The 16,854-nt window shown below is 43.2% G+C and overlaps 1 protein-coding gene across 1 annotated transcript in view; it reads right to left on the bottom strand.

Annotated features, from left to right (window-relative positions):
• LOC109473327 (neuropilin and tolloid-like protein 2) overlaps positions 1 to 16,481 on the bottom strand; it is a 29,792-nt gene extending 13,311 nt beyond the window's left edge. Inside the window, exons 1-2 of the mRNA XM_019773197.1 lie at positions 14,524 to 16,481; positions 9,498 to 9,548 (exon numbers count right to left, since the gene is read on the bottom strand). Coding sequence (XP_019628756.1) covers positions 9,498 to 9,548; positions 14,524 to 14,554 — 82 coding nt within the window. The 5' untranslated portion in view covers positions 14,555 to 16,481. The remainder of the gene's footprint in view (positions 1 to 9,497; positions 9,549 to 14,523) is intronic.
• Positions 16,482 to 16,854: the final 373 nt, after the last annotated feature.

Genomic DNA, 16,854 nt, shown 5'->3' with positions numbered 1-16,854 from the left:
GGAAATAGATTTTGTGTATAACGTTATTTGTGTATGCAGATACAAAGTCGTGATTTTCTGTAATATGCGTCATTGAAGTTAGAATTAGAAGTTGAAGGAAGGTCCTTGGTCTCTCCAAACGTTATGATTTGATTAGCATGGTAAACAACAATCAGCCTATAGATACAGGCTATATCTAATCCGAAAGTTACAGGCATATGCATGGCTGGGCCGCCTTAACCCAACCGGGGTACGCGCAGGACGTCCTCGGTTTCGACGCTTTTCCGTTCCAAGTTTTCCCCTTGAAGCGAGCATAAATCTGCCAGCTACCAATTCCTCTCCCAGCATCACTTATCCCTGCCTAATTGCGCTAATATTGGCGACTGATTAACAACAGCAAGTGCGAGTTGAAGGGCTTCAAACTTGATGATCAGAGATTCCCTCCTTTCCCGAATCTGTCTTATCTTATTATTCGACAATCAATTACAGGCAATCAGATATCACACCAGCCGCACTCATCCTTTCTACGTGTCACGGATTATGAAATAGAAGACCAGGTGATTCATCAACGGCTCTCCTCAGTCTGCGAACAACCTGAAGCAAGCAAATTAGGAAGACACGGATATCAGGAGGGGTAGAGATGGCTCAGATTGGAGCTGCGCGTCCAAATTGAGGTGTAATGCGGTCCGTCCACATTCCCGTCACGATTTATCTTGTCTCTCCGCGGCGCGTTTATCACGCCTCGTACTTGATATTAATCTCTCCTCAATGTCAGCTCTCCGTGGAGAGACTCCCGGAGCCCCGGCCGTGTAAGCCTCCCCGTCCGCCCACGTACCGGCTGTGATTAAGTTATCGTCCGAAGCCAAAGTGAAAGAGCAGGGGTCGAGCGGCGTTGTCACTTTCGGAATGAAGTCAGGTCCAAGACAGATGGAGGTCGTTTCGTACCGTCCTTCCCCAAGGCTAGGAACAGAGAATGGACGATCATAAACATCCCAGGTACTTTCCACAGAATTGAGGGGTGGTTAAAACTGGCGCCATTCAAGTAGCCCAGGACGACGACTACTTCCATATTGTACGATCGTCAGTTGGCATCAGATAAAAGGAAACGACTTAAACTGCCTGGACTCAAGCCAGAGAAACAGACAACATTGTCGAACATGAAGCATGCTTCCAACCACTCACCACGGCCAGACCGTACGTGTGATGAACATGTGGTGTTACAGGTTATTTGTGCAGACTCAAAGGAAATGGGAAGAAATAGATGACCGTACTTCGGGGCACAAAGTGTGCCGAGTCCTCCATAATGGAACCATTGGTCAGAACGTTCAGTTTGGACGGCAAGATGGAAGCTGTACTCATTGCCCCCGGGTGGCTGGATCTAGAAGTTTATTAGAAAAGAGCAGAAACGGGTTTCCAGAGACTGATATATACGGCAAGAAGTAGACATCTAACGACTTCGGTTCAAAGCAAATGGCAGAACTCATATGGTTTTCTAATACCACTCTCCGCAAAATAACCTTTGTGGACAAAGTTGTAACGTTAGTTATTTATAAAAGACGAAGTAACCAATTTTATGCAGCCATGGAAATTCTAAGCCGTCTCTGTTCAGAGGTGGGGTCCTTTAGATCCATCTATTTGCAATGTTAAAGGTAGCAATGTGGGTCCTGTTTGTTACACACAAAAGGTCCGAATGGTTAAATAAAACTGACTTGTGTGCAGGACGTGTGTACCACAGTGATAGAAGACCTCCCCAGGAGTTCACTCAAGCGTTTCTATATTAACATTTACTACGGTATCCGTCATGTGGAGTTCATTCAACCCAGCCATATGTACGAGTACTAGTGTGTACAGGCTATTTCTCTCCCTGTACGGATGGACGTTGGTTTACATGTAGTATAAGGAAATAGGCATGTCAGCTATAGCTATCTATCACAATTCTCAAAAAAAGTAAACTCTCAAATTTAAAAGGAGATGAGTGGGTGGCTGATACTGGGTAGCATGTAAACTTTTCAAGTGATTCAAAGAGTCTCGGAAAGCCAGAACCAGACGGTAATGCACGTACGGTATATCCGGGCAGCTGTGGTGAACTGCCCGCCCTCTGACAAGGGTGATGACACCTGGCTAACCTGGATTACTGGGTAACATCTAGAGGAATCCATTATGGACACTAGCCAGAATATCCATCAGCCCTACTATAACTCACGGAGTCCAGGCTTCTTAATATTAGCTTTACTCCGCTTCCCGATGGTCACTACCTCAACAACTTGTAGCAGTATTGTTGGCGGGGTAGCGACCGATGCAAGCGGACTGAACTATAAGACTGGATTACAGGCTGCTAGGACTCTCCTCGTTGTAAAATGTTAGCTACTTCCCAAACCTAATCAGTCTGTCGTAATGTGTTTCGTGATCTATAGGACAATCGTGAACAGCTTTTGAACTACTTCTACCGATGCTTTTACTTTATTGTCTCCCTGTTGTATCGTTAAGTTCTAAAATTTCCAAGTTGGCTTTCCTTTAGATAACAAAGGTCATGAAGCTTCCTGTATAGCTTTGCTTTAAATAGCTAACATGTTGAGTCTATATGTTAAAGCTAATGCCGCGAAGCCACCTTGAACGTGACAACGTCAGTAACTTTTGACCCCAATCTCAGGAAGAAACAAATCTCTGCACCACTACCTCCACTCCCGGGAATTCACTGTCTCCGGGAATCTCACAGCCGCTTCCGGGAATTCATCGATTTTTTTCCATCTCCGAATAACTAGAAAGGGCACAAGTCCGAAAAACGTTAACTAGAAATTTGGAATGTGTAGAATAGCTGGGGTACTTCGATTTGTGCTTGACGGTTTTGTGTAACTTTCTTTACCTTAATTAAACATCAAACCAAGGAAGACAGAGCTTCGGTTGCACAAAGCACAAAAAATACCCACAAAAGTTTTGAATTGAGATTATGTGATACAACAAGCCATGTTTGCAATTAGATATCTACAACCAGAATAAAGACAGAAAGTTAAAGAAGTTACTGCAAGCCTATAACATTATACAACATATCATAGACAGATTGTGGGTAGAGTTTATTTTGTAGAATTCCAATGCAATCTCAATGGACAATGAATCTCAATGGACAAAATTGAAGTAATGTATCTCACCGTTCTCACGGATCAAATCTGAATAAGAAATTTTCTTTCGGCTTAAACAGTTTTTGTAATAGCACGTCTAGTCGTTCCGGTAACTCTGAGGATATTCGAGCGAGTTTTCATTTAATTACCTTCGACCTTCACCAGACAAGGGTAGAAACCTCTCTTCTGGCCTGCAGTAAATAAGCCTGATGAACTTGAAATGTGAAAACGCTCAGCTAATGAGGTGATCATCACTTCATCAATACTGCTGCATTAAGCCAGTCTGGAGGACACGGTCTATACATTACAACAACATCGGATGGACATGGAGTAGTAACTTTAACTGACACGGTAACATTAAAAAACACGGCCTTGTACCTAATTTCAACTTCAGGTACACAATATTGAACAGACAGGAAGAATCCCCCCTTTCACCCTATTTCATTTTACCCTATTTATCTGCTGTCAATAGCACTTACTAAGGCCAATGACCACTGAACATTGCAAGTTGGGAATATTGGGAAGTACTGATTTATTGGCGTTGAATATCAGAAAAAATCACGTATTTCTTGTTTAAGATGTTGGCAAACTTGCTAACATGTAAGGTTTAAATGTCATATTTAATATATTGTATCTGGCATTACTGACATTGGCTCAAAGCTGACACAAATTGAGGCCTAATACTATAGATGTCTTCTTCATTCTGACATGCCACATACCCTATATTTCATTAACTGTTAACACAAATACCCAGTAGACTTGTGAACTATGACTCATCACTGTGAAGTTGGTTACGGGGGCCGAGGGGACATCCTATAATCACCCTAACCCTGTACTGTTGGGAGAATTATAGCACATCAAGAGTCGAGACCGCATTGACATGACACTGCGACCCTGATGATAAGATGAGGCAGAAGTTAACTTGGCTAGTGTAAAACTAAAGTTATTACAGTACGGGCATAGACTTCATAGGCATATGTCACGGGACTACACTTAAAGCTAGATGTACGTACCACGTTATGGCACATTTGGAGTATCACGTAATAAGATGAGATTGTGATGTGGCGTGTGACTTGTTGTGTCCCAGACGGTCCTGTCGACTTGTGTAGAATGTGATCTACGTCCGTCCAAAAATATCCTCAACTCAGAAATCTAATAAATTCCGTGTCAGGAAGGTGAATGTGGTTAAAAGCAGGGGTGTTATTATTCCTGAGGAAGGTCGGTGTTATCCGGTGAGATTGGTACAAGATGGATATCTCATCAGCTGTAGGGATGATACATCTGCGTCATACTACACTGGGACCTGACCTGAGGGACGATTGGAGCCGGCAGATGGATGGTCATCAGCTGCCTGTGATCAGGACGACCAGACTGACTTATTTGTGCTCTGCATGGAGCCGACGGATTGGGAGGAGGATGTGGTCGGAAGAGATATTGGCAAACTACCGCGTCGTAAAATTAGTTTGAGGGAAAGAGGGATGGATTAGGTCTGATCAATGCGGACAGGGATATGGTGACGGACGGGCGGTCTCCGGGGACGGGTAGCCCAGGCTACCAAGTAATAAGAAAATGCATTTTGGAGGTGTGCGCGCGGTGGTTTTTAGACATTCATTAGAAGTACAAAGCATATAGTTCATCCCATGGGCTTTCTTCCTTGTCTCCAGACCACCTGCTCTTTCACTGTTCAAAGTATATTTCTTCACATGTTAAACCTCTTGTACTCTTTTATCTTTAACAAAAGTCATGTCTTATTTTTGTACCATTCAAAATACAGTTTTAGTTTTGTTAAAATCAGATGGCAGGGATTTTGCACCTGGCGTTCGATAAAAGACTTCTACACCTAAAAACAATTTTCTGCCCCGTTGAAACTTAGTCGAGTCAGTCGACCCTGTAGATGTAGGTCGTTTTGCAGGCGAGAAGGGCACCAACCTTTGGCCAAGAGGCGACAAGCCATTTCTCATCCAGATAAACCCGGCACAGCGCCATCAAACTGGGGATTAAGAAAGTACTTTGGGCGCGGCACGGAGCCAGGAGATAGCTTCAGTGCCATCTCTAAGTGCTAAGACGTTGAACGGAGAATGGAAGCTTTTTATGTTTACCGAAGGAAAACATATTGTTTTTGCTACGTTTCCTCTTCTTCCGTTGCAAACACTGACCTCTGACCTGGCCAATGACCTGATTTGTTTACGTCTCTCACCATGGTAACTGGTGTTGGGTTACATAATGTTGCAATTTTATAGTAGGAGGGATTTTTACTCCTGTCTGACCATATATGTGAATGTATTTGAGTAAGAATTAACAGAGCAGACCATATGCGAATGTATGCATTATGCATTCGCTTTGCAAATGTTACCTTTCTAGTTGAAAACTCCTTTTACAGGACATCCTCAGTCGACTTGAGGAACGGCGCGCTGCCGGGTGTGTTTAGTTGCCAACATGATGATTGCAAATTTCCACTGCGTGCTACAGTTTGACCTGGTCAACCTTAATTTTCCCCTTTGGGAGTCATTATTGCCACAGCCACAGGCTCGCGATGCTGGAATTGATGGAAACTGTATGAATGCCAATATTACCACCTCACCGGGGTCACTCAACATCCATCATCTCATGCCGCATCTTCAACATCAGGAGTGAAAACGAAAGACGTTCCTGAAAATCTATACTTTTCATTGTCAGGATCAGTGAAAATCTATGGTATTGTACGATTCTTGACTTAACTTTGGCATTCGGAGGTACGAAAATGGGCCAGTATTGTCATGAAAGTTTTTACTTTCGTCTATTAACGTTTGCGTCCAATTTGCTAAATCTCGGGAGGATGTCATTAGTATGGATAGTAATCCAGCTATCTTCCCTTAAACCATTAAATTACAGTGGTTTAGACCACAGTTCCGAACTGTAAATTTGTGAGCTCCATATACCCCTTGTGTAATTACCAATTCCACAAATGGAAAGCACAATTGCACAAGGGGTATACGGGGCTCACACAGATTTGCCTGAAATGTGAGTAAAACAGTAAAATACACATACACAAAATGTAACAAAAATGAGGCATGAAAAATGAACCTCTCTACTCAGGAAAAGTAAGCCATGTTCCCTTATACAGCGCTTTACTTTCAAAACGCCCGTCCAAATAAATGACCGAGAGTAGCGTCTAGAAAAGTACAGTCTGACCCTAATTACCTTCCCCGGAGGAAGTCCATGAATACTGCATGGCTTCTAAATGACTTGTGAACTGATAGCGATCATATTTGTCCTCATAACAATGCGCTAAGTGGTAAAACAATTTCGTTACATAATTGTACGCACGGCTAGCAATAAAGAACCAACGTGCATAACTCCCTCGGGGTAACGTACTTCGAAGTTGACAGAAAGGTCTGAGAGTTCTTTTAGCTATTTGCCGGGCCAAGTGCATATAACGTTACTTAAGGTTACCCCGCGGCAATTTTTGGAAGCGTAGGTACATTTGCATTAAGAAAGCTGAAACTGCGTAGCTGTAGTCCAGGAGAAGCTGACCTGTGAGATAAAGTGAGGGGTTGTTTAAAACGCTCTTCGCCAGAAGATAGTATCGCCGCGCTCATCCGGAACCATGCATGTTTCATGGCTGAGGTACTTGGGACTTAATGGAGCAATCATGCTCAGAGAAATTTAGAACAGTCGTTCGTTGCAATATGTAGTGGTCTGAGGTAAAATGGTGGAGGCAAGCCGCCAGCGGACAAGGTACGGGCCATCAGCTGATATCATTTGATTCACCAAGAGGTCCCGAGTTCGAATCCGGCCATCTTGAGCCCTTGGGAAAGGCACTTTACACGAATTCCCTCACTGAGGTGAAAATGAGTATGTCTGTTATTGTCCGTTAATGACTTTGTGTTCTTTGTTGGTGGCAGCATAAAATAAGTTGAAAACTTGAGTGTGCCGTCGCCATGTTATGTGATAATCGTTGGAATGAAAAAAATCATTTGATGAAATCTTAAGGGGAAGAGCATGGCGGTCTCTAGATCTTGGATAAACTGCCAGGACGGGCCATTTTGGCACAGAGACATGTCATTAATCAGTTAAGCATCCAGAGAACTGGAAAAAGAATACATTGTCAATGGAGTGGGGAAACTGTGACAAGGTGCGACTTCTTCCAGGAGGATTTACCAATGCCGGCATCAACGTAGCACTACTGCCACTAGTACCCGTTGGTCAATAAAGCATCCACACACCTGCGCATTGTTGTCGGTACACTCTATTGTTAACGACCAACCCATTGCCATTTTATATGTGTGACTGCTACTTTGAAATATTTTATATGTTATGTTGGTGTCTCAACGGATACGGCTATGCATGACCAGTACGAAGATGAATTAAAAACGTCCGGTCATTTCACATCACAAACATCTACGTAATGGGAAAAGGAATCTGTTGATTCCGGATGCCGCCGATTCTTCATGAAAGGCCACCCGGATGAGTTCGTGTCTAATGAATTTTGCATCGGGCACGTAGAAACCATCAAGTGGCCTGTTGATGATTACATTTTGCCGCTTTCAGTGCCCATTACTTCACAGCTTCAGTCCGCCCAACACAATTCCCCCATGACAGATCATAATGCACATGTTCACTGATTAAATCTGTTAGCTAGCCAATGATCACGTCTGAGACTTATACCAACAGAAGCCATGCCCAGCGGGCTTAATGCCCCCTTAGGACATTTGTAAGGTCAAGGTTTCATTTAAAGTGGAAATATTATCCGATGTTCTGTTCGAATTGTACCTTACTAGGGCAATTGATGGGATAGAGACCATGATAGCAGCGGTAGCTTTTCGTTATGAAAGATATAAAATCCCCTGAAGTACCACTTAGTCTAACTCGGGCACGCAAGGTAGAGATCTCATTATTCTGATGTACAATATACATCGGAGCTAGATTCTTTTAAAAGCACCACGCATGGTCACCGCTCCATTTATAACCCGATGGCCTCATTTCTAAGGCTGCAAATCTCGCTTAATGATCCTTGCTTGATGTTTTAAATGGAATTACTTGACAATGACATCGTTTGTAATGTCGAGTAGTGCCACTTGTGTCTTCCCAGTTCTCGATATTAATATTCTACGTCCCTCCCCGGTTAACCTGTCTGCCACTGATTTGTAGTTTTGTACACATGCCCTCCCGCGTACATTCGTGTCTATATTAGATATCCTACTACCTGATGGTGCATGGCCATGGCTGTTTTAGAGGCCTGAACTTTGCACAAACGAAGTGCCCTTTACCGGGAAAGTTTGCCGCTGCTCAGCCCTGATTGAGAACCCTATTTATTAGTCGCCCTTGTTAGGACTTGTCTTCAGGGATCAAATATGGAGTAGATAAACTGTGTGTAGCCCATGGTGGTGCCCTTAAGCGGGACCTTCACAGCCAGAGAAATGTTCACCTTCACCCTGACAGACTTAATAAGAGCCAGGGGACGTCGGCTGCGTTACTTTTTCATCGTCAGTCTGCCACAGTCTGATAACTCTACAATCAAAATGTATGTTTCTATTGATTTTCTAGAACTTTATACATACGTTTGAAGTCATTTAGCCTTATTCATTTTCACCGTGTTGCATGCATTTATAGATCATGCTGTTTATGTGTAGCATGTATTATACGATACAGTGATAAAAAGTAACGAAGCTAGCGATGCCAAACCCTTATAAATGACCAGTCGTTCCATGAAAACAGTAATTCCTCCCCTGGCTGGTACTGAAGAATAGTGTTTTGTGCAGCAGGTATTAATAATCATAATCCATAAACAGATGTGCATGTGCTGTTTTAGCGCCAGGATGTTGTCTGTTGTCTGTGATTATTGTGTTCTATGATTTTGTGTAATTACACGAACACGTAAACACACTCAGGCCACAGCAAGTAATATCTATGGATGACATCATCGCGCGCAGTGATTTTCACCTGCAGCTGGTTTTGCACAGAAAAAAAAAAAGAATTTTTTGCCCTATGACGGTGGTCAACATACCGAAAATGGGCAAATATGTTGTAAATGCCTATCGGTTCAGAGACCATCACGGATCCAGCAAACTTTAGGCACATCAGTTCGCGTTTGATCGCAAATGTTGACACTGACATGTTCCATTCTTCTTCTTCTTCTTGAGTACTCTCTAACCACCCCTACTGGGGTATCACTGAGAGGGGGACATCCATCTACAAGGACAGTTAATACTGTTGAATACACGAATAAAGACCTGCTGGTTGTGTTGTCATGTTTTGTCGCCTAAATTCTAGATCAACAAGGTTCATGATCTCAAAAGTTGAAAATGTAGGAATCTTGTTTTCGCCCTATCGATTTACATTTGGAGTCTACGGAGGATGTCATCCATAAAATTTCCTTGCTGTGGCCTAATGGAGAGCTAATGTGAGCGGCATGAGACTCACCGCTTCCCCGCTGTCCGCGGATGCTCCAAGTCACCAGACACAGCAGGAAACCTGCGGAGAGAAACAGACGTGTTACTCATAAACAGCTTTCTCATTTTAGTGCAAATACATTTTTATCAGTGAAATGAATTTGCCAGCAGGTGTTCTTAAAGTATTTTCGAGTGGGTAGATGGTAATGATTCTCATCAAACCAGACTTAAGTTTGAAAAACTGCCATATTGAAGAAATGACATCCGCAATCTTTCTCCAGGATTAAAGGCATCCAACGCAATTTCAGAGCGGCAAAACTGGAAATATCCTGAATAAGGCAATCTGTATGATCTTGACACATACTGCCTCACATTAGCACATTTGCGTCAGTACTGCGTCATATCTTGGGTGTTTAAACAGCATAGAAGCAAGCCCCATGGCGACCCTTTATTTTCTGGGTGGTAAGCCAAAAAAGTATCCTTTTTCCGTCACACTTTCGGTATTTTCACTCCATGAATGTCAATATACAGTTTGGAATAGTGTTGTTTCAACTTGCTATGTAGGTAAGTGACTTGAATACTGACTTGCCCTGGAAACTGCATTGGGCACCTTTAACGTATTCGACAACTTAAGTCGTAAAACATTTTTACGACGCAGCCACTCTATGACTGCGGCATTCCAAATGCTTAAAGACGCCAGTGCGCAGCAAATTAAGGCCAGTTGTACGCGCAGATGTAGATGATAATCTCGGCGTAATTGCATGACCTCCCAAGCACGCCGAGAGACCCTTGCCGGCACTCTGTATGTTAAATAACGCACTCTCTGATTGTAGATGCATGGCTGTTAACACGGTCAACAAGGTCACTGCCTCCGTGGGCAACATTTATGTAACGTTCTCAAGCAAAAAGTTTTCAAGTATAAAGACTTTCTTGCTGAATAGGCAATCACTATCTACTTCTATTTGAGGTACTGTGTATGGCGCTGTTTCGCTGGAACATGCAGAGATGAAGCTTTGATGTACAACTAACCCCGGCACACAGAGGCCACGTCTAGGGCGGCTTGTTGCCAATGGAGGCTATCAGAATCCAGTCCGAAACCCAGCAAATCACATCTGCATGGGCCTTCGTGTCAATATGACTGTGTGATCTCTGTTTGTGGGAATGTTTGATGGTAAGTATGAAAAGTATGACGGCGGTGTCTCACAATCATCTCTACGTGGTTTCATCTCTACGTGGTACCTGACATCATTTTCAGAGATTGGTGCATGTATTGTTTATTGCTATGTGTCGTATTGTATTATAGTAAGATACAACGCTACAGACAATATACTTACTTCTGTTGCTTATTCACAACAGTAGCACCTTCCCCTTACGTTTACAAGGAAATAGATAAATATCTTTGAAAACTTGACCTTCCTAAGTTCTGACCTACATTATGTGCTTTATTTATCCTGTCCTGACGGGTGTTATCGACAGTGTGTACAGGCCAACCATCAGTCACTCTTCATGAGTTATTGAGGACACGTCTGCAACATGTGTGAGCGATTCTATCGGACACGAGCGGCCAGAACATCTATCTTCCACCTGAAGTGTTACAGTTCTTATCACAATTAGATCTCTTCTAACGATTATCATACTGAACGGTTATTTGATGGAGGAGATCAGAGAGGTGGATAACGTTTTTCCCGCTTTGAGTTTCAATCTTAGAGACTACATGTTATAGAATAGTTAAACCTTTATTGTTACCACTGACATATATTCTGTACGTTATTTGCCGCATACATATATTCTGTACGTAGAATGACGTTATCCATACATGTATCTAACTTTTTTAGATCTAAGTTGTAGAAGACCATACAAAACTCCCTGTACTTTTTGTTGTGTCAAGAAAGAATTAATATATTACAGCAACAGAACATTAACGGACTTACATTCGCCTCACGTAAATAAGAAGCTAATAAGTTGTTCCAAAGTCTCTCGGCGAGCTGTTAACATTTACCAACGGCAGTACATCTCGCCAGGGACGCGTTGATCAGAATAAGGCGAGGAAAGGTACATCTGACAAGCTTGAAATTGGTGTCTGACGCTGAGCCGCGGGAATCGTTTTCGTAACGTACCAATCTGACCACCTATTCTGCCGCCATCTTGATATAAATCTGATGACCTTCCCCACGGCTAACGCGTGTTGACAAGGTCACCGACTCCAATTCCATCGTTTCTAAACACAGTCTGTCATAATCAGATGCAATACGTTCCACACACTTTCCTGCTGCCACGAGTGATAAATCACATGGGAGTTTCAGCAACTAGAGATCATCTCATCCATATGGCATACGTTTTCCTTTATATCATTTGCTAATTGCCAGTGTATCTATGTACATGTTATTTCCCTGTGTGCCATGTAGTGTTGTGTAAATGTAAGACCACATGAAGAATAGCAACTCTGTATGCTAAAAGTGCATCCAAATAAACTCAAACTCAACTCTGAACTGCTTTCAAAAATCTTATTCGTTTCACTTTTCGGATAGCTTGACTGCTCAGTGTAGACTTGCTTGATTATGGAGTTACACATATTTATGTTGTGATTATGTAACTTGTGATTATACCATTACAGCCAGATACACATAAATAGCCCCAGATGCCCTTGCTGCGATCATACAATCTCATCACGTCCCTGTTTATATTCCGGTTCGCTCGGACCCGAATATGAAATTCATAACTGTTCCCCAAATACGTTCCGGATGAATACCGACTGTACTGCACAATAGATTTATTTGACCCCTGCCGCTTTGAGCGCTGACCTCTCCGAAAAGTCGCCTCCCTTTCCCCGATGTGGATAAACTAATTGATGAGTTCCCTTCGGGTTAAATTCAAACAAAAAGGAGAGGATTTCGCTGCCAGGGCGATACGCGTACGGCACCCATCATTGGCTCATTGCCTCATGAACACCGCCCGGAGGTAAACATGATATAATCTCTCGTAATCTCCAAGTACTCGTATCTTCAATTCAATGTGCTGACCCTACGGCGTATCTCGTACCATCGCTTATGTTTAATGTTATAAAATGATAACCTAGATTTGCCACGTTTTACAAACATACGGAGATAATTTGGCAGACTTATTTATTTCATTTTATTTCATCTTATTTTGTAGCGGATTGGGCAAAAGTATACATCCTTATCGAGGCACTCTCCTCTCCACACAGACAGATAAAATTAACATCAACGAAACAAAAACAAGGTGCAAATAACAGTAAAGAGAAAACGCCTTTACGGCTTGTTGGTATTAGAAAGGGGATTAAATCGCCTGTTATTTCACCCATATGGCACTACTGCCGCGGAGGCGACCCAGTAAAGCCCCGATCAGCGTCCTGCCTCCCCGTCCCCGAAGACCTACTCATCCGGCTAATTGGTTTGATTCACATCGAGACCACCCCTATGCATCTCCCTGTAAACACTCACTGAGCCCTACAGACCTCCGCCACTGCGCGCTGTCTCATGTTTCTTTCACGACGTCGTCGTTTTTCTTATCCCGTCTTAAGACAGGACACTTCCGCCCGCTGAGGATCTTATCAGCTAATGCCCATCCTGTTCCGCCTTCAATTATTCACACCACGCTAATGATAAATGAAGATTGATGACATCCACGCACACGACAGGCGTCATGTATTCAACTCATTATAATACTGTACTTTTCTCCGACACCAAAAATCAATGAACTTGACAAGGCGTAATATCATTTTGATATACGTGCTCTTATTACAACTTAATATGTAGGGAAGGGAGTAATAAAATCACAAATTACAGCTATCTATAAAATCTGGCTAGCTCATCCTGTCAATCTAGATGTACTTGTAAAACAATCAATAAAACGTTACAAGGAGGACAATTCATAAATTCCATAAACTTTTCTTCACTCCATTACTTCTCTACTATTTAAAGATATTGAAACACATAGTGATAAAATCAACGTATGAATATTATCATATAAAGTATCATGTACTCGTTAAAACAAATACTTGTCATCACTGCTTCCTTCTATTAGTGAACGTGCTTGTCACATTACATATAAACGACTTATTAATTCAGTTTTAAGCACCTTATCACCAGCTTCATCCCACGTAATATATTATGACCTTCTCTCTGAAGGCAATTAAATCAGGATGAGTTGACATTGAAATCCCACCAGAGCGTGTCGTTATTATACTTTTGATCAACAATCTGTCTTTATGCTCTCACATGCCGTTTCCATGTGAACGCGTGTTTTATTTGTTTGTATTATTTGCTTATTCATTAGTGTTACAATATTACACTATTCTTCCTGGAGTCCGCTACAATACAATACAGTCAAATGAAATAAAATAAAATAAAAGATAAAATAAAATAGAATTTAAAAAACCTTTACAATTAATTAGTAGTAAACAAAAAGACGAACAAAATCAGATGAAATAAACTTAGAAGTGAGCTGGAAAGGTCAGAGGTATCCAAAAGTAATAATAACTGATAAAATATGAATAACTTAAATGACCTGAGCATAAATATATGTACAGATGAGATACAAGCAAAAATAATCATAATAACCAAACATAAATATAATAACTTGAATAAATTGATGATCGTCAGAACAGCCTGCCAGTCCAACGACAGACGACGGCCCGAGCTCCATGATGTAATCACCCATTCCCGGGCGAGGGTGTCAGTCATCAGTAACAAATAGTCACCAGCCCCGTCACCGAGCCACATCCACTACACATACACCCTCCCTACCGGCTACATAACTCCCTGTCAAAGGCTATTAAATCCTCCAGCAGAAAATTAAACTTAGAAGAATGGGACATTTGTATGGGGGACGCATCAATTCCCGGGTTATGATACTAGTCTACGCAATGTGCGACGTAACAGGCCGTGTTCGGTACAGACGAGAAAGAAAGTCGCCTGAATCAGTTCATTCAATTCATTTGGATGGTTATGGATTATTAGCTCCATTTAAATGATATGGATTTTTTTGTTACGTATAGAGTTGGTGTGGATATTTTGCATAAAGATGGTCCTACTTACAACTCCTTACTATCGCCACTCCTTGGTTCATCCCTTGCCGAGCCCGCTGAGGTGCGGAGACGGTTACCGATGCGTCCTTCCCAAACCCCTGCCCCCGGTCCGCTCCCTCCCCGGCGATGTTACCGTCCGGCCGTACGTCGCGTGAATTAATGGTGACGTATGTAGCCTCGGGGGGTGCTGTCCTCCTGCGAGTCAATCTACCGGTGCGCGGGTAGCCTGTTCTCCTTCGCCGCGGTAAAATGTTGCTCTGCCGCCTCCCGCCACGGGTGTGTTCACACACCAACCAATCCACTCGGAGAGGAGGTGACGCCACCTGCTAGCTTCATTTACAGGCAGGTCGTTGTAAATCAGACGGGAACACATAAAGGTAATAGACTAGCAGCGCCGCAGAATGCAGCATCCGTATGTTTGCCTTATCCGCAACTTCCACGGTTGTGCAATATTTTCACTTGGCCCGCATACCGCCTTTATCTTCAAACAAGTATTCCTTCGCGGGTGAACAGACCAACTCCAAGGTTAAGACGAAAGAGGCCCGTCTATGGTAGCGGCTACCCATCAGCAGCCTAGATCCTCGGGAAGGTCTATAAACAGCCTGTCTAAATCAGGAGTAGCGCCAGACCAAATATCCTCCTCTACGCCAGAGCGTGGAGACTGGCCAATTTTAGCACCGTTGGATTTACATGAGTACCGTGTCGTGCATTTTCTTGAACGCAAACCCATGTACCAAGTAACCTTGGGGCTGCCGGGTAATTGTTTTGGCACTGGATGAGGCTCGAGCCTTACGTTATGGTGATATTCACGAACTTTGTGGTGATCGTTTGGAGCAGGAGGAAATAATTGCCGTCTGAGAAGCCTGGGGATAAGTGGAGACAAGCGGTCCTGTGATGTCTTGCAGACGAGAGATTACCGCGGAATATTAGAAGCTATTTTACGACGCCGTACGATCACCGAAGGCAACAAATTAGTCTTGCTTTGTTGCATCATTATCGTGACAATCGGGCTGCTAACGCGGATACGAGCTTCCATGAATCAGCGCCAAAACGAGCCTGCCGACAATCGCAGTGTTTCCTGTACCCGCGGAGCTCGCCAGGTTTAACAACCCGCAGACGTACTTGGTGTTGCAGACTTGTTGACTCCGCTGCGTCCCGGCTACGCCTAGATCCCACCGGTTGATTGATTTCTCATTTGCTCCAATGGGGGTGTTTCCTCCTTTTTAATTTTCTCTCGTTGATAGTGAAACATCGTTCTCTCGCCTTGTCGGCTTCGGTTGAAATATCAGCGCTTTTGCGTCAGTAGAGACTACCCGAAACACGTTTTCATACCAAAACCTTCAGTAGATGAATAATTTGGAAACTACGATAAGAATTTCAGCATTTACTGGAGTAGCTAGTTACAGCGTCTTTTACCCTGCGCCCTTTTCATTACATCAGGAAATTACTTCTCCTTTTTCCATGCCGCCCTTATTGTAGCGTGTCCGGCCGCTGGTTAGATTTCTCCAGTCGTGATTCGAGGGCTTTGCGGCGATCACTGGTAACGTCCATGTCCGCGTCAAAGTTACAGTTCCCATTCCCTGCACGCAGACAGCCGCTGCTACTGTTAGGACTAGTCATTCACATGCCGAAATTGGAAGCCATTCATCCTCTCAGATATTCCTCGCTTCGTAATTTCCAAGAAGTAATGGATCAGCCAGAAAGACTGTCAGTAGCGGATTTTAAAGGGTCTTGTGGGATCCGTGAAGGGAAATAGTCTACGGTTGGTAAGGCGCTGTCCATGTTGATACTGAAACACGCAGCGAGTCTGATTTCTAACACAATATCATTTGAGATGGAATTTGAGCTCGCTCAGCTGAGCTGAGAGAACCGATCTGTGTGAAAATTACGACGTCGTGTCTGACAAATCGTTGAAGATGTGAGTGCATAAATCCTTCCCGCTTGCGGGAAAAGTCGACTGTCTTTTTTAATTACTTCAATTCTGCTCCCCGCGAGGCAACAACAAGAACAAACGTCTTGAACATTGTGTAGATTAAAATTTACAATGATGGGGTATCATCGAGCCTTGTGGGAGCAATGTGCCAGAGTTTAAGGGGCCTCCTAAGTATGATCCAAGCTCCCGAGTGCCTTTTACAGGTATTGTAATGGGTGACGTTCATACCGGAGGTACAGAGAAGTAATTACGCATGTTAGGTTGAATTGCACCCATAGAGACATAAGCACGTAAAAGCGTCCTCTGAAGTCCTCTTCTCAAATGAAGATGGAAATGGACGCGTCAAAGTACCTTAAGCCAAGCATCGTTTGGGGAAGCGGGACTTGAACATGCCTGGAAGAACGCCAT

Source organism: Branchiostoma belcheri, unplaced genomic scaffold (assembly GCF_001625305.1).
Source record: "Branchiostoma belcheri isolate BF01 breed outbred unplaced genomic scaffold, Haploidv18h27 scaffold3, whole genome shotgun sequence".
In the NCBI taxonomy this organism is placed as follows: domain Eukaryota; kingdom Metazoa; phylum Chordata; class Leptocardii; order Amphioxiformes; family Branchiostomatidae; genus Branchiostoma; species Branchiostoma belcheri.
This window is presented reverse-complemented; position numbering and strand designations above follow the sequence as displayed.